Source organism: Rhinatrema bivittatum, chromosome 2 (genome assembly GCF_901001135.1).
Source record: "Rhinatrema bivittatum chromosome 2, aRhiBiv1.1, whole genome shotgun sequence".
Taxonomy (NCBI): domain Eukaryota; kingdom Metazoa; phylum Chordata; class Amphibia; order Gymnophiona; family Rhinatrematidae; genus Rhinatrema; species Rhinatrema bivittatum.
In genome coordinates, this window is record NC_042616.1 from 267638350 (window position 1) to 267652582 (window position 14233).

The 14233-nt window shown below is 42.7% G+C and overlaps 1 protein-coding gene across 2 annotated transcripts in view; it reads right to left on the reverse strand.

Moving 5' to 3' along the window:
• Nucleotides 1-14233, reverse strand: part of AOAH (acyloxyacyl hydrolase) — a 221324-nt gene that overhangs the window by 184795 nt on the left and 22296 nt on the right. For both annotated transcript variants that reach the window (XM_029589499.1, XM_029589500.1), the window contains one exon: nucleotides 1413-1479. In XM_029589499.1, coding sequence (XP_029445359.1) covers nucleotides 1413-1479 — 67 coding nt within the window. The remainder of the gene's footprint in view (nucleotides 1-1412; nucleotides 1480-14233) is intronic.

The following is a 14233-nucleotide window of genomic DNA, read 5'->3' on the forward strand; positions in this document are numbered from 1 at the left end:
TTGCTGCCTGGAACATCAGGGCCATCAGCTTCTGCTGTTTCAGGACTACTCCGCGCACATGGAGGCCTTAAGAAAGAAGATGGCGCCGGTCTCTACTGAGCTTCATTATGCAGATGTGTTCAGTTCACACTGCTCTACCCGGCCAGACTACGCATACATCATACAGGCTCTGTAAAATTCTTTCAGTCGCGGAAGAGGCCAGAGTGTTTGCGCATGCAATTCCTGCCATTGCGGCCCCGTGAGCCCACACAAACAATACCGGGGCTTGCACGCAGTACGGGTGAGGCCGAGCAGCTTCAAATCATTGCCCATGCAGAATTTATCTGCATAACAAGAGGCAGCATTGGGGGGGGGGGGGTGTTCCCAGGGTGGGGTTTCACTTTATCTGGACAACACTGAATATCAAAGAAACCTGGATAACACTAGCCAGACAAATCGCTGTCATAAACTTACCTGGGTACTCAGCCTCAATTTTACTCTGAGCCACTGTTGGTTGTTTTTTGTTTTTTTTTGTTATTGTTGTTTATTTTCCATTTTGCTGTTATGTGTTATCTGTTTTATTAAGTTGTGATGTCAGTTTTCTGTATCTTGCTCTGAGTGCTTTTGTGGTAGAAGCAGGATATCAAGTCCAATAAATAAATCAGATACTTGAATAAGTGTTGCTGAATATCTGGGTAACTTGCTCGCTCGGCAAATCCTTAAATATGGACCTCAATGCAGACAGTTTTAAAACTGCGCTCATAGTTCTTTATGCTGCCAGCATTAATTTTGGACACAGTGTTCAATTACAGCTCCATCAAAAGTTTTTTGTTTGTGCTATGTTGCACTGGAAAAGTCTAGAGAAAATAGCGATTCTACTGGAATTGTAGGAGATCTGCCCTATTTTTCCTGGCTGGCCTGCTAATCTGGCCTCCATCTCTGAAGTTTAGAATCTTTGCAAATAACAAGCCATGGAGCACTTCTTGCACTGCCTCCGTTTTATGCAAATCTGTCTCATGCATATTCATTGTGGATATCCTGAGAGTAAGAGTTGGCCACCCCGAGCTAAAGTCTGCGGAATTTAGCTCAAATTTTCAAAGTGGACTTATGTGCGTAACATAAGAGCAAAAGGTTACAACTGTGTAATCAGTGTAACTTTCTATGTGTGTACATTTACATGCATATTTTCAAAAATCGAAAGTCCTTTCATCAATCCCCTGGAAAGCCTCTTGCTAGTGCAGATAAAAGTTCACTTCAAATGGGGTTCTGCACATCCTTTTACATGCATAGTCCCCAATTAATTTTCAAAATGCCACTTATGCGCATATACAGGGTTTTTCTGCACACAAGTTGCTTTGAAAATCGAGCCCTTAGATAGCAGAATTACTCCCTACTGTAAGTGTTTTACACTAGCAGAGTTTATGATTACTTACAATTTGATTAAATCTGGTCCAAAGAACTCCATCACAGTATGGCAGATCTCTTTTAAGTACAGCTTTTCTATATAATAAAGGGAAAAAAGTCATATTTATTAACACCAATACAAAATTAGTGATTTGATTCTCTATACATATTTAAATACTAGATTTTCTGTTTTATCCCTGACCATCTAATAATCAGCAAACATCTTTGGAATTTTTCCAAATCATTTTTTTTAATATGTTTATTAAATTTCTGCCAAATACATCAAAATGCATTAAATCAAATACACTGACAACCATTAACAACCAGCCTCCCCTTATTATACCCTCCCCTCTCCCTAGGTGCATAGGCATGGCATAACCCCCAGATCTTTTTTTTTTTAGCAATTTCATATCATAATCACAAAAACCCTACCCTTATCTAGTAATCTTTAAATAAAAGGAAGTTTATATCATATTCTGAAGTCAGGATTTTTCTTCCCATTTGCATTCATTCTTACATTTAAAAGGCCCCAAAAACCTCAGTGTCATAAAAATGGAAATCACATGTATGTTTTATAGAAATACAAACCAGGAAACAAACACGTTCCAGGAATGAAGCAATGTGTCTCTTCATGTCTTACAAGCTACACATCTCCATCAGGTCTCATAATGTTATCAAGGCACACAATGGGAGAAAGCTCATGATGACAAAAAAACCAACCCAAAAACCCAACATATCCTCATTGATTAGTCCAGTAGCAAAGCTGTTTTAGGTCATTCTTGCTTCATCTGGATGGCCAAAACATCATCCTTGAAAGTGTACATGCACCAGCATATCAAATATTTGCTATTAGAAATCCACTTTTAAGGAGTGCTATGCATTTGTCCATGTGTACAAGAAGGAGAGAGAGGTACACAAAAACAGGTGATACACTATATATATTCTTAATGCACTGAGCAGAGCTGCCTCTCCACAGAAACAAAGCCTTGGTACAGGAAAAGACCTAACGTATTGATTTTGTATATTACTATTGCAATTTATCATATCTAAATTGCTACTAGACATATACAGTGCTATACACACACCCCTAAGATACAGTTCTTGCTCTATGAAGCTTACATTCTAGTCAAGTCAAACACATGACAATGAAGAATTTATGAGAAGTACATTTACTGTAGAGAAGTGCTTAGGATTTTAAAACAGTTTCAAAAAAGTGCCTTATTAAACTGGATATGAATTCGACCAGAGAGGAATGATGACACACCAGCAAGGTGGAAAGCACAGAGACAAGAGGTGGTAGTGAAAGACAAAGGCACAGATAAAAGTAATTTGACTGATGAACAAATTCACAGGGAAGGATGTAGGGAGAGAGAAGATAGGTAGAGGAGCTGCAGAGTGAGTAAGAAAAACTTGAACTGTATGCAGAAGAAGACAAGGAGTCAATCTAGTGAATTAAGAAGAGGGAGTTACATGGTCATTCTGAAAGTGAAGACAGAAAAGTTGTGAAGCTGAATTCTGAACAGACTGCAGTGGAAAAAGACGGTTCAGCATGAGGCTATCAAAGAGCAAGCTGCAGTGGTCTAAGTAGGAGGTAATGGCAGACAGTGGATAAGTGTTTTGGTAGTATGTTCAGAAAGAAAAGGATGGATTTTAGTGATGTTATAGAGGAACAACAAACACACTTTTGGAGTATGTACAGGAGGAAAGAGAGGCATCAAAGTTAAGTTTAAGGTGGTGGCAGGACATCCAGGTGGCGATGTCAGACAAGCAGGCTAAAATTTGGGATTGGATGTGAGGTGAAATTTCTGGTATAGAGAAGTAAATCTGGGAGTCATCAGCATAAAAGTGGTACTGAAAGTCATGGAAAGAGGTCAGAACACTAAGGGAAGAAGTATAGATAGAAAAGAGAAGAGGGTCCCGGGCTGTAGAATAGCAATGGAATAAGAACCACCAGAGAATACAATAAAAGTACAATGGGAGAGATAAGAAGAAAACCAGGATAGAGCATAGTTTCAAATTCTAATCAAGTACAATGTGACAAAATGTAGACAGTAATCAATGATGTCAAAAGCAGTGAACAAGTCAAGAAAGATGAGGATTGAATAAGGCCCTTGCCCTTTGCCACAAATGGTCACTGGAGACTTTGGCAAGAGCAGTTCCTCTATAATGTACATGGTTTCCCTTCTCTGTTCTGCAGACCGGATAAAGGAACAGAGAAGCAAACTCCGGAACTGAGCTAAGGTTGAGGTTAATCACACTTTACAGGACAGTGGATGGGAAAGGCGTCTAAAGTGTCGGAGAATATAGTGTTATAAGAAGAAACTGCCTCAATCAACAGAATCAGATAATTATGTAGAAGATACGAGAAATAAGACAGTATTGGTAGTCAATAGCCCCAATATTCCTGAAGATGCTGGAGATGATAAGACAAGAATATAAGGAAGGGTATTTAAGAGTGAAGAGTATCAGATGATGGTCAGACGAGAAAGAACAGAGGTGCAGAATGTTGCGTCGGAGGTGGACCCTCGGGCTGAGGTGGGGTTGACGCAACCTGTAGCTGAGGACCTATGGGTCCCCACCATCAGCAGGTGGAGTGAGCTGAAGCTAGAGGCCGCTAGAGCTTCACCCCATGGGTTGAGCCTTTGGGTGCCGGGGCCGGCAGGACTTAGGTGGGCCTCGAGGTTAGCTAGAGAAGAAGGATGATTCAGCCCAGAGACAGCAGTCGGTAGATGGTGCAGTCCTATCCTGGACTGGATTTGGTACTGGAACTCAGGTGCCAAAGGAACAATAGGGGACTGAAGGCGCTTTAGCAAAATAAGGCTGAAGCCTTGAGAGTCCACATCCAGAGGAGAGGTGAGGAGAGGCATCACTGATAGGCTAGGGTTAAAGCCAATGACGAGTAGAAGTTGTGGCAAGCAACGTAGAACTCTGGACACTGGATAGTCTATAGCGTAGTCGTTCAAAGCAAGGGTCAGGGCACGAAGAAGGCCGGTGTAGTCAATCAAGACAGTGGTCAGGGCATGGAGAAGGCAGGCGTAGTCAATCAAGGCAGTGGTCAAGGCACGGAGAAGGCAGGTTGGTCATGAGTAGCAGAGGTCCGGGGCTGGAAAGAAGCTGAAGAGTAGTCAGGCGTAGCGGAGGTCAAATCCAATGAGTCAGTCCAACACATAGGCGACAACAGGAACTAGGAGAACAGGAACCGGGAACCACAGGAAAACAGGAACACACGATGAGACGAATCTAGGATCAGCAACGAATACGAGGAGTACGAGGAGACCTGTTGCAAAGACAACGCTATGGAGCGAGGCCTGGGCTTTTATACGCTGAGAGTCTGACGTCAGCATCTGGGTCCATGGCCAGGTTCTCGCCGTGGGCCCTTTATAAGAATCAATGATGCGCGCGTGCCTAGGAAGGGGCGTGGAGCTGATGGCAACGTCTCTCCATGGGCCACGCAGAGTGGCCCAACGAACAGGAACATCTTGGCTAGCAACACTGGGTGATATGGCAGGGCTGGAGGCACCGAAGGGAACCCGAGGTCAGAGCTGGCAGCCCACCGCTGACAGCGAAGAGGAGCCAGGAGCTGGAGTCCATCTGAAAAGGTGAGAGGGCCGCCCCGCAAGGCTGCTGCGGGCGGCACGCGTAACACAGAAGCCCCAGAGTATGCAATTGAAAGCAATGACTAGATCAAGGCAGTGACCATGCTGGTAAGTTGGAACAGTAAAACACAGTTTGAGATCAAATGATGAGGTTCACCTGAGGAATTCTGAGGGAAAAAGTTAGAGGATCATCAACATGGAGATTAAAGTCCCCAAGAATAAGGGTAGGGGAAAATGGTTCTAAGAAAAAGGAAAGCCAGGAGTCAAATTCAGCAAGGAGAGTGGAGGTTAGATTTATCAGGAGGATGATAGATGACAGCTACCTGGAGTAAACATATGGTGAAAAGATGGATGGAGTGGCCCTCAAATAGAAAAAAGAGTGGTTTAGAAGTGGAAGAAGGGGATGAAAAACTTGTATAAGCAGTAAGGTCCAGTCTTGCGCAATTCATTTTGATTTATCACGCAAAGGGTTAATTTAGCTCCTTATGAGAGAGAAATACAGTTTGGTAACTTGAGCAGTAGCGGCTTGGACACAGCCAGAAGAAAAAAGGAGGCAGACTCTGGCTGTTTCTTAGGTGCACTTTATTTACAGTGAAAAAAAGCCAACTCAAAACAAACAATGCAGCTCAGCTTAGCTTCAGGTAATACACAGTCCTTAAAAAGTGAATTTAAAACAAACGCAGCTGACCTTAGCTTCAGGTAATTCACAGTCTTTAGACATAACAGGTCTTAGCATACAGTAGCTAAGAAGTGTCTTCGAATCGGGGCTGTAGACCACAATGGCATCCATGTATGTGGCTGCATACTCTTGATGTGAGCGGAGCAGGCGGTCTACCAATTGTTGAAATGTTGTGGGGGCATCATGAAAGCTAAAAAGGAGTATGGTGAACTGGAAAGTTCACTGGGTGTCGAGAATGCAGTCTGTTCTTTCTCCAATGGCTTGACAGGCACCTGCCAATACCCTTTGATAAGATCAAGGGTAGAGATGAACTGGGCCGATCCCAAAAACTCAATCAGTTCATCAACTTATGTCATCGGATATGCATCAAGTTCTGAGACCTCATTAACCTTTTTAAAGTCAATACAGAGCCTTATGCTCCCAATCTGGTTTTTGCATCAATACTATGAATGAGGATCAATCACTGTTAGACTTCTCTTTTACCCCGAGTTGGAGTATCTCCTTCACTTTGGTCTCAATGACACAGCGCCTGGCCTTGGGAATCCAATAGAGTCACTGCTGTACAAAAACAGGAGACTTAATGGTATCATGTTGCACCAGGTGGGTACAACAGGGCAGGTTCAAGACGATCTCCTTGTTTTTCTATACCAGTTGCTTTAAGTCAGCTGTCTGTGTGGTGGACAGCTGTTCTCTGAAAGGAACATGAGCTCAGTACACTTCAGGTCTGACCTCTGGACCAAACTCTCCTTCTTGTACCATGGTGCACTCCTGTGTCACCCACTTCTTCAGGAAGTTTATGTGGCAGATTTGAGGGGGTTTTTTCATGTATCTGGCTGAGGTACTTTGTAAACCACAGGCCCTGTTTTCTCCAAAACTTCATATGGTCCTTGCCAATAAGCTAATAGCTTGCTTTCCAAAGATGTGAGGAGAACAAGGACTCGGTCCCCCGGCTGGAATACTCATTAGATCATGGGTTGATTGTAAGCTCGGGCTTGGGAACACTGAGCCTTTTCCAAACAAAAGCCATTTTTAGGCAATCCTGTACTCGGAGCATGGAATCAATGAGGTTCTGCCCAGGGTTCACTTCATCTTCCAGGTCTCACGAGCTATATCCAAGCCTCCCGTATAGTAACTCAAATGGGGAAAACCCACTGAGCTCTGTGATACTTTGCGGACTGCAAACAGCACATAGGATAGTAATGTGTCCCAGTTCTTGTCGTCTTCATCCACAAATTTCCACAACATTTGTTTGAGGTTCTGATTGAAGCACTTAACCAGGCCATTGGTCTGCAGATGATATATTGAGGTCCACAGAGTTTTTACCTTGAGCAAGGTGCAGAGTTGTTTCATGTCCTTGGAGACAAAAGGGGTACCCTGATCCATCAGGATGTCTTTGGACAGCCCAAGTCATGAAAAAACCACCATTTGGGCGGTCACCACCATCAGGGTCTTCATATTCCATCGTGCACTGCTTCTGAATATCTGGTAGCATAGTCTAGTATGACAAGAATATATTTATTTCCTTGAGTTGATCTCTCTAGTGGCTCCACAAGATCAATGCCCACTCTTTCAAAAAGCGTCTCAATTAAAAGCATTGATATGAGAGGTGCTGCCCACACTTCGGCAGGCTTTGTGAGCTGGCAGGTAGGGCAGGACCAGCAATACAATTGGACCTGTTTATTAAGGCCCAGCCAATAGAATTGTGCCAGTATCTTTTTCTGGGTTTTTCCCTCCTCCAGGTGACCCCCCTAGAAGGTGACTGTGTGCTAATTGCATGATCTGCTGATGATAGGGTTTGTGAATCAGGAGTTATTCTATCACTTCCCCTTCCAAACTTTCCTTTGTGACTCTGTAAAGTAAATCCCTTTTCATTACAAAATATGGAGGAACAGGCTCTGTAAACTGCATTCCCAGGACTACCTTTCTGTCTACTCTTTGTATATGCTGCTGAGCCCACTTAAAGGTTTCAACCTCTCTGAGCCCACCTAAAGTTCCCTGGATCACCCCTGGTTTCCCACTCCAAGGGACCAGGTAAGACATTCTGGGTGGGTGATTGTTCTCCCTCTGACTCCGAACCCTCCTCCCTGGCTGCCTCCAAATTAGCAGCATTGCCTCCAGGACTTAGAAGTCTTTATGAAAAACATCAGGGTCATCCAATGGAAAGAGTTACGGAAACTCAAACTCTTCATGGTTGTGACTGGACGAACTTGTTGTAAGCTGGTTCCAAAGACACTTGAAGTTTGGACAGTCCCATCTAATGATCACAGAGTAGGGAAGCCAAGGGAGTACTTCTACCGCAACCATATTTTGACTGGCCGCCATGTTAGATATTGTTAATTGTCCCTGTGAATGCATGCTAGGTTCACTAGCTTGTCATAGTCAATTTGGACTCACTTCACCAAGTCTCTCCAAACAAGCGTTTTCCCACTCCCAGAGTTCACGAATGCTTGTGAAATCACGAAAGTAGAAATTCCCTGGCTGCAGACATCCACGAAGTTACATAAGTGCGGGGTCACTGCATTAATGTCCATCAGCTCCTCTCTCATGCATGGACAGTCTCAGGCAAAATTGCCCCTTTCTTCACAGTTGAAACATGGCGACCCGGCTGAGGTTTTCGTGGGGCCTCTGGCTCTTAGAACTCTGTCGTCCTCTCTCTGGGTCTGGTGGCTTCTCCAGGAACCTTGTGCCTCTGGCATGGTTTGAGCCTGGTAATAAGCCTCTACCTCTTTCAGGGCTTTTTCTAGCATAGGGTCCAGGTGTTGGCAGACCCACTATCACATCAGCTGTTCTAGGCTGTCCAGTAGAACCATTTTGGCTACCTCTACCCCAGTCTTCCCTTCTGGGTGCAGTCACTTCCAAGCAACATCTTTTACTCTGTGGAAGAGGTTCCTAGAATTTTCATCAACCTGAAGAACTCCCCACTGAAACCGCTGTCGGTGGGCTGCCGGGGTGAGTCACGCTAGCTTGAGAATGGCTGCCTTGACTTGGTGGTTGGTGGCCTCCCTTCCAGGTTAGCTGTTTGGTAGGAATCTTGACTAGCCCTGGTGAGTAGATTCCTCAGATAGGTAGCCCACCTGTTTTCTGGCCAGCCTGCCAATTATGCTGTGCACTCAAAGTTTTCAAAACCTATCTGGGTCTTCTCCTGGGATCATCTTAAGGAGTGTTGGTGGGACTGAAGATGGACTGGTTATGGCTGTTTGCACAGCCTGGGCTATCTACATTAGCACAGTTTTCTGCTGCACCACCTGTTCTCACAATGCCTGCTGCTGATCAATTTGCATTTGCGGGGCATTTTGAATTGTTACTGCCCTGTAGCAAGGACCTGGATCAGCTGCTCCATTTCTTCTGTTTAGCACACTGACTCAAGACTATGTACTTCTCTGGGAATAGGAGAGCAAGAAAAACAAAAAAAACCTGATGACCTCTCTGGCCCTTACTATACAGGTGGGGATAGCCCCCTTAACTTGTTGTAAAAAAGCTTGGTGAGTGGAACTGGGAGGCCCCAGGGAAAAGGAAAAAATAACACTGCAGGGATTTTTATTTTCTTCTCTTGCTGCAGCTTTGGGCTTTTGTCTGTGCTTCCTGCTTAGACAGGATCTCTCACTGCTGTCACCATATGTTGTAACTCAAGCAGTAGCAGCTTGGACACAGCCAGAGGTAAAAAGAAGGCAGACTCTGGCTGTTTCTTAGGTATAGTTTATTTACAGTGGAAAAAAAAAAGGCAACTCAAACAATGCAGCTCAGCTTAGTTTCAGGTAATACACAGTCCTGAAAAAGTCAACTCAAAACAAATAATGCGGCTCAACTTAGCTTCAGGTAATACACAGTGCTTAAACTTAACAGGTCTTAGCATGCAGTAGATCTTTGCCTGCTCCCTGGGGCCCGCTTAATCCTTCTAGGTCCTGAGGTCTTATACCCTGGTGAAGAGCTCCTCCCTTTACCCAGGATTCCCTGTGGGTCTCAACCTTAAGGAGGACTGGGCGAGACAGCTGTGCCCGGTCCTTTAAGGTAGTCTGAGGGAGTTTTCTGTACACTCCTTCACATACAGTTATAATGATTCATAGTTATAGGATGCAGCTTTGTTCTTGCTTGAATTCACTGTAAAACTTACTTGTTTTAGGCAGTCTTCCCTTTGCAGTTATCTAGATGTATGTGAGAGGGAGTATGATCAGAAATTAGTACTGACAAAATGGTGACGTATGTTTTAAAATGGTGAATGAGGATGTTAGAGAGAAAGAGTAACTTATACTCCATTATTATAGTACAAGGTCAGCAAGCAGCTTGCTTGGAAAGTACTGAATATTCTGCCAGAAAAGGTAACAGAGACACAGTATTGCTTATATGCAAGTACAATGCTAAAAGCCTAAAGAAGAAATTCCAGGATTCTAGGCAGTTGGCAGACCTTTCTTCATAGCCCACAGCTCTCCCTTCTCCTCCTTTCATAGAAGCAGCCTGAAAACTTCAAGGTCACAGGCTGAGAGATACAAAATACAAGGTGGAGACGAGACCTAATCAGAGAATATCACTTGCAGCCAGCTCGCAGTTAGGGAGTTAAAAGATTGTGTTCAGTGAAGCGCAGTACCAAGCAGCTCTGCTTGTAACAGTGTGAGCTGAGTGGTATTACAGTAGTGTTTCTATCTGAATTATTATATGATTGATTTTATTTACATGACACTGATGATACTGATGCAGATTTTATTATTATGATTCTGGGTGCTCAACAGAATGTTTTAGGTTAAGGTAAAGTACAGGGCTATCTGCACAAAATGGTGTTTAGAATTAAAGGTCAATTTTAATAACCCTACACACACCAAAGCTGGGAGATATGCACATATCTCAGGCCGGCGCATGAGTACGCAAGTATCTCCCGGTATGCACACAAATCAAAAAGTTAAAAAAGAGGGGCGAGGCATGGGCATGGTCTGGGAGCATGGGCAGGACATCGGTATTCTGGGAAGTTGCCTTGAAATGTGCACACGCTGGAGTCCCCTACTGCATAACTTTACTTGTTCTATGGATGGTCTGTGAGTATTAAAATGAAAGAAACTAAGCGAGTCACAGCAGGGTTTTAAGGATCAGGGTTAAAAGGGTAAAAGGGAGGCTACATAGTAGAGGGATTAGGAAGTCTGATCCGTTAACTGGGAATGAACTGGTGCATGTTGTTTTTAAAGTACCCACACTTACGCGGTAGAGCCAGCATTTGTGCACACATGCGCACGTCCATATGAAATTGTGTGCACATGTAAGCATGTGTATATACGTGCGTATGTAATAAAATGGCCGTGTCCATTCACACAAGCTGGCAGACACCCGTACTTGTACGCCTGCACAGCTGCTAAAAGTTTCCGACCCCGTGAATAAAAGACAAGAATCCACCATTTCAGAGTTGTCCTGACACCCGCAGTAATTTTTTCTTACCAGTTAGTTTGGCAATACTTCAAGGAGAGCTAGCTGGCCAAGAAACTGTAAAGCATATGTTCAGATGTAGGGATAAGACCCTAGCACTCGGTAGGAGGGGGAGACTCCTGCCAAGAGCTGAACCGAGAGAGGTTAGCACGAAAAACCCTGCAACAATCCAGAGTTCTAGGTGCTTCCCAAGGAGATTTGCTTGCTGGCTACCATCTGAGGAGTTGGGGAAGATGCTCTTTTAGGAAAGTGGCAGCTTTTGCTAGGCCTTTGTATATAATTATCCCTGTTGGCTGGGGGAAAGATTATTTACCCCTGCTCATTGTGCTGATACATAACCTGTTTGTTTCTTATTGTTACAGATGTTCTCATAAGCATCCATTTATGCATATATTATATAGAAAAATATAGCTTTTCATAATTTCACATATGACATAGTCAGGTGTCATTATTTTCTTAGTGTGTTTGTGTGATTCAGATTGCAAGGCAAGAACCCCCATCCTTCCACCCACGACAAACCTGAGGGAGAAAGAGAGTAGCATTCCAGTACTGACAAGGCCAACCCAGTGTGGTGTACAGAAGAAATGATAATCTCAATGACAGAGAGTAGCTACGGAAGCAGAGCACTCAGAGGAAAGCCAAGTCTTGGTCAGAACCAGAAGATGGAGGGAATGAGAGATAAAGAGATCATAAATGAAGGCAAGCAAGCATTCTAGAGCGAACATGAAAAAGAGAGCGAAAAGGCAGGAAGGAGGGGGGATAGGAATAAGGTTGGAAGGGTGATGGGTTGAAGTATACCTTAGGGCTGTCAGTTGTGTCTGAAATGGTTTGTGGAAAATAATCAATTTTGGATTAATTTTCTGAAGTTTGATAATTAAATGTCGAGACACCAAATGTAATGTTTTATTTAGATTTATTTATTTAAAATCATGTTTTCTGCAAACTTCCATATAAAACTGTGTTCAGTACGGCTTACAAAAATAACACACATAATATCAATTGAGTGATTCAGCATAAAAACATTTCACAACACATCCAGTGTACCATGAGACATTCAAACAGGTGCCAATTATTCATACTGCACATAATCATGGTATTATCTTAGGCACATCTTTCAGACTGCATGTAAAAAAGTATGTTAGCATGCATTTTATAAGCTGAAAATCTGCACTCTTTGTTACGGGCAGATCATTTTCAATTGGTGGTACAGGCAATGGTGTTTAGTGGACTGGATTACTATAATGCTGTTTATGTAGGGCCCCCTGCCTTAATAAAGCTTCTCCAGTTAGTGCAGAATGCCTCTGTAAGTTTAATGATATTCACCTCATGTCAGTGTGTAGGAGTTATGTACCATATACTGTATAACAAGAATGATCACAAGAGTCATGTAACATGCAGCCAATATACATTTTGCTGATGGTATATAGCCCCAAGTTTTGAATTTAATACAGTTTGTAAGATTTATTATTATTATGTTTGCTTTTTTGTGCAACACTCCTAGGTATATAGATATGCTTTTAAGAAACATTTTTAAATAAAGTTATTAAAGGCCACATGAGTGAACCACATCAAAAGGTTTGTAATGACCCAATAAAGCTGACCTGAAATTTCTTACTACTTCATAATAAGGATGATAGATCTCTAAGATTTAAGTTAGTATCTTGTGAGAAGTTTGCTTTATTCTGTAAGCGTGCTACCTCATACCAGTTTGGGGATAAGTGGTGAGTAATTCTTCTAGTACAGGCATACATGAGGCAACAAGAGAACAGATCTACTGTACTTCTCAGTGGAATGCAGGACCGGGTGCAAGGAATAATGATGGTGGAGCTGTTTGGATTTGGAGATCATAATGCAATCAAATTTGGCATAATGACCAGAGAGAGAATGATGAAAACAATTACTGGAGCAGTATTTAATGTTAAAAATTGAGACTGTGATAAAATTAGGACATTGGTTAGAAGGAAAATCAAAGGAGCAGTTATGAGGACTAAAAGTCAGTATAAGGTGTGGAAATTATTTTAATACACTGTCTTTGACAGCACTGGTAAATATATTCCACAAATGAAAAAAGGCAAAAAGAAAACCAAACAACAGACAGCATGTTTAAATGGTGTTGTAAAAGAGGCCATTAGAACCTTGTAGTGTACCATGCGCCTGACAAGACAAGCTCTCAAATCAATCAGCTATTAGAAATGATATCAGACGAGTCTATTTCTACACCCAATTTAGTTGTGGTTGAAGATTTTAATATTTACTTTAACAATGAATCATCCTTTGCTCAAGCTCATTTTTTTTTGGCATGATGCGCTTTTGGGATTTGTCCAGCTTGCTGATTTTCCAACTCATTCAGCAGGTTGAACATTGGATTTAGTTTTTGTACAACTGAAAGCATTTCTTGTGCCATTGCTGGACCATCGGGTAGTATCATTTGCAATACTGCGCTCAAGAGATGTGACCTCTATTCTGAGAGCTGATGAGAATAAACAGATCCAGTCATTATTAAATATTTAACCAGCTAGGTTTTCTGAGGTGTTAAATCCTATCTTACATATCCATAGACCAGGTAATATAAAATCAGCAAGTACTGAATTGGGACCCAAGCTCTAAACAGTACATTAGAAGTAGTGGCCCCTCTAAAAACTATCAAAGTTATTGGAAGACAGCCAGCCCCTTGTTACCCTTAAGTACTCAGAAAGAAGAAACAGATTATTAGAAGAACAGAAAGTTATTTGAGCAAAAAGAGGTCAGAGAAGATAAGACTGAAATGGAGAGTACTGGTGCATCAGCGTAAGCAACACATTAGGGCTGCCAAACAAATTTATGTGGAGAAGGAAATTGAAGCTTCAGGAAATGATTCCAGTGTTTTACTTTCAGTGGTCAACCTAGGGATGAAAGTGCCTGGCAATTCTATTGCACTGAAGCCATCAATGGTCGACTGCAATGTATTTGCAGTTCCCTTTGGAAGCAAAACAAAAATAGTCTGTGATGAGCTAGATTTGAATAGGGAAAAGTACTCACAAATCTGGAGGTGAGCCAGAAGTTGCACCGCTAGGTTGTGCAGGAGCAGAGGGAAGGTATGTGGAAGTTATTAATACTATGAGCACTGCGGAGACGTTGCAAGGGTTATATGGGATAACTTTAATATTTTTCGTGGGCTGGACTCATATCC